The sequence below is a fragment of the Camelina sativa genome, unplaced genomic scaffold (assembly GCF_000633955.1).
Source record: "Camelina sativa cultivar DH55 unplaced genomic scaffold, Cs unpScaffold01717, whole genome shotgun sequence".
NCBI classification, from domain to species: Eukaryota; Viridiplantae; Streptophyta; class Magnoliopsida; order Brassicales; family Brassicaceae; genus Camelina; species Camelina sativa.
The window spans coordinates 1-3514 of NW_010922834.1; the positions used below are offsets into that span (position 1 = coordinate 1).

General features: G+C 32.5%; 1 protein-coding gene across 1 annotated transcript; it reads left to right on the forward strand.

The window, feature by feature from the left end:
• Positions 1-2689: 2689 nt before the first annotated feature.
• On the forward strand, positions 2690-3508 carry LOC104774162 (agamous-like MADS-box protein AGL36; the record flags this gene model as incomplete). Its single annotated transcript, XM_010498826.1, has 1 exon — positions 2690-3508. A coding segment is annotated over exon 1 (819 nt), but the record flags the coding sequence as incomplete, so codon positions are not given.
• Positions 3509-3514: the final 6 nt, after the last annotated feature.

The window sequence follows — 3514 nt, forward strand, 5'->3', positions numbered from 1 at the left end:
GTGAGCTTAAAGCACCCAAGATTGAACTTAAACCACTCCCTAAGGGGATAATGTATGCTTTTCTTGGTACAAACTCTACTTATAAAGTTATTATCATTGAAGAATTTAGTGAACAAGAAACTGTTACTCTTCTAGGTGAATTAAAAAAGTATAGGAGAGTAGTTATTGGTTATTCACTTGATAATATTAAAGAAAACTCTTTTGCATGCATAGGATTCATTTAGATGATGAATCAATGACTTCCATTGAACCACAAAGAAGGTTAAATCCTAACCTAAGAGATGTGGTGAGGAAAGCGATTCTTAAGCTTCTTAATGCTGGTATCATATATCCTATATCGGATAGTACATGGGTTTCACCTGTACATGTGGTGCCAAAGAAAGGAGGAGTCATTGTTGTTAAATATGATAAAGATGAGTTAATTCCTACTAGAACTATAACAGGACATCGCATGTGTATTGATTATAGGAAACTTAATGCTGCATCTAGAAAATATCACTTCCTTTTACCATTTATTTATCAAATGTTAGAGAGGTTAGCTAACCATAGTCATTATTGCTTTCTTGATGGATATTCTGGTTTCTTTCAAATTCCAATTCACCCCAATGACCAAGAGAAAACCACATTTACATGTCCTTATGGTATCTTCGCTTATCGGAGAATGGCATTTGGATTATGTTATGCACCTGCTACTTTTGAGCGGTGTATGATGTCCATTTTCTCATACCTTATAGAAAATGTGGTTGAGATACTTATGGATGACTTCTCTGTATATGGATATTATTTTTCCATATAACCTTATGGATGTCTCTCTAACCTTTGCAGGGTCTTAAAGAGATGTGAAGAAACCAATTTTGTTTTAAATTGGGAAAAGTGTCACTTCATGGTGAAAGAAAGAATTGTGTTGGGGCATAAGATTTCAGAGAAAGACATTGAAGTTAATAGAGCTAAGATTGATGTGATGACCAATCTAGCACCACTAGTCAAGGAAATAAGAAGCTTCTTAGGCCATGCTGGGTTTTATAGAAGGTTTATTAAAGACTTCTCCAAGATTGCTATTTCTTACAAGATTGTTGTGTAAAGAAGTGACATTTGAATTTGATGAGGAGTGTCTTCAAACTTTCAAGAAGATAAAAAAAGAGTTGGTTAGTGCCCCAATAGTTCAAGCTCCACATTGGAATTTGCCATTTGAAATCATGTGTGATGCTAGTGATTATGCAGTTGGAGCAGTATTTGGTCAAAAAAAAGACAAGAAGTTACATGTAATATACTATGCAAGTAGAAACTTAGATGAAGCTCAAGTCAAGTATGCTACAACATAGAAAGAGTTACTTGCTATTGTCTTTGCATTTGAAAAGTTCAGATCATACTTGGTGGGTTCAAAAGTTATTGTTCATACTGATCATGCAGCATTGAGACATCTCTTAGCAAAGAAATATGCTAAACTAAGACTATTGAGATGGATATTGTTACTTCAAGAGTTTGATTTGGAGATTAAAGATAAGAATTATACTGAAAATGGAGTAGCTGATCATCTATCAAGAATGAGGACTGACAATGAGATTCCAATCAATGATGCACTTCCTGAAAAGCAATTAATGGCAATTCAACTCTCAGATAAGAGCCATGAAACTTGGAAAAAACTTGAAATAATCTGAAACTTTGTTGTCCACCCACAAACTTTGCAGTCGACCCAGGAACTTTCAAGTGGACTCTTCCTTTTCTTTCCCACTTCCTTTTACTCTTCACAAACATTTTTTTAGAATTTGCCTCGCCTCCATTGTCATTGTCAATTTGATACCTATCAACAAGTTCGTTCTTTAGTTCCCAAATCATACCACATCAAAATCATCATAATTTATTGAACAGATAATCTTCTTAAATTAATCTTATCAGAATTGTTGACAAAAGCCACTAGAATCACTATTTCCGGCTCAAACGACAAAAACGACTATTTGATTTCTACTCTTGTTTAGGGTTTAATCTTTCATTGTGTCGTTTATATTATTCATTTTCTATTTTTTAAATGAAAATGACACTTCTATAGTTACGAAATTAAATACATGGTTTAGTGTCTTTTTACAACAAATTAGTACTATTCGAGTAAGTAAAACTTTATATGTGCTAGTCTAGTAATAAACCAAAATATTTGCGCTAGTTTAGTAATTTTTTCAAAATGAAATATCTCATACCAGCTATATTACTTCTCATAATTAGCTAATAAGATTTATTTTTAAATGAAAATGGCTGGTCAACGCCCGTAAAGATATGATATCTAATATATATTTTTTTCTATATTTATTATTAATTCAAATTTAATCAAATTTTATTCATAAAGATATTTTTATATTACTAACCGCGCGTTCTAGATATATTAAAATATATTATTAAAAGTAAAAAAAAGAGAGTTAGATAAATTAGTTTTAATAATAAAAATAACTTATATGTATATATATATATAATATTTTATATTATATTAAGTAATAAGCTAATGATAATGCACCAACTACACACAAGAATATAAGGTTCTATATATAGATAAACACATTGTAAATTAATAAAAGATTTATTGCCTGTAATTTGGACTTAGTGATAAGAAACCTAATGAGTAGAGAAACCCTTTCGTTGCTATATAAACAGTCTTTGTGCCAACAAACTTGACAAATCATACAAAATAAAAATAAAGATAATGAGGAAATTGAAATTATCTTTGATAGCGAATGAGAGATCAAGAAAAAAGACATTCATGAAGAGGAAGAAAGGGATAATGAAGAAACTTCACGAGTTGACAACTCTTTGTGGTGTCCAAGCTTGTGGGGTCATCTACAGTCCGTATCAGGCGGTACCAGAGGTTTGGCCGTCAAAGGAAGGTGCACAAGAGGTGGCTATGAAGTTTATGGAGATCCCGATGGCAACAAGAACCAAAAAGATGATGGATCAAGATACGTATTTGCGGGAGCAGATTACCAAAATAAAAGAGCAAGTAGACAAACTGGCTGCTGAGAATCAGGAGTTACAAGTTAAACGATTTATGTTTGATTGTCTTGAAGGAAAGATGTCAAAGTATCATTATGGTGCAAAAGACCTTCACGATTTGCATCGCTATATTGATCAATATATCAATCAGCTTACTCAAAGGATGCAAAGTCTTGTAGAAAATGGTGAGTCTTCTTCTTTCCCTCCTCTTCCTATTGGAGTTGCGGATATAAATCCACCTGCTGTTGCAGATTTTTCTGTTGATGTGAATACAGACGCGATAAGTGCTGCTAGAGAGTTTTGTGCTCATATTCCATACCAAAATATGAATATGAACCAAAATCTGCAAGAACCGGTTCAATATCATACTTCACATGATTTTTATGGTCATATTCAAGAAGAAGTCTACAATAGCATGACTTGGATTCATGATTTGAATTCGGATTTAAATCATAACATGACTTTGAATTTAGATCTGAATTCTAATCAGTATCTGAATCAAGAAAACTCATTTAATGATATGATGCTGGCACAAAAT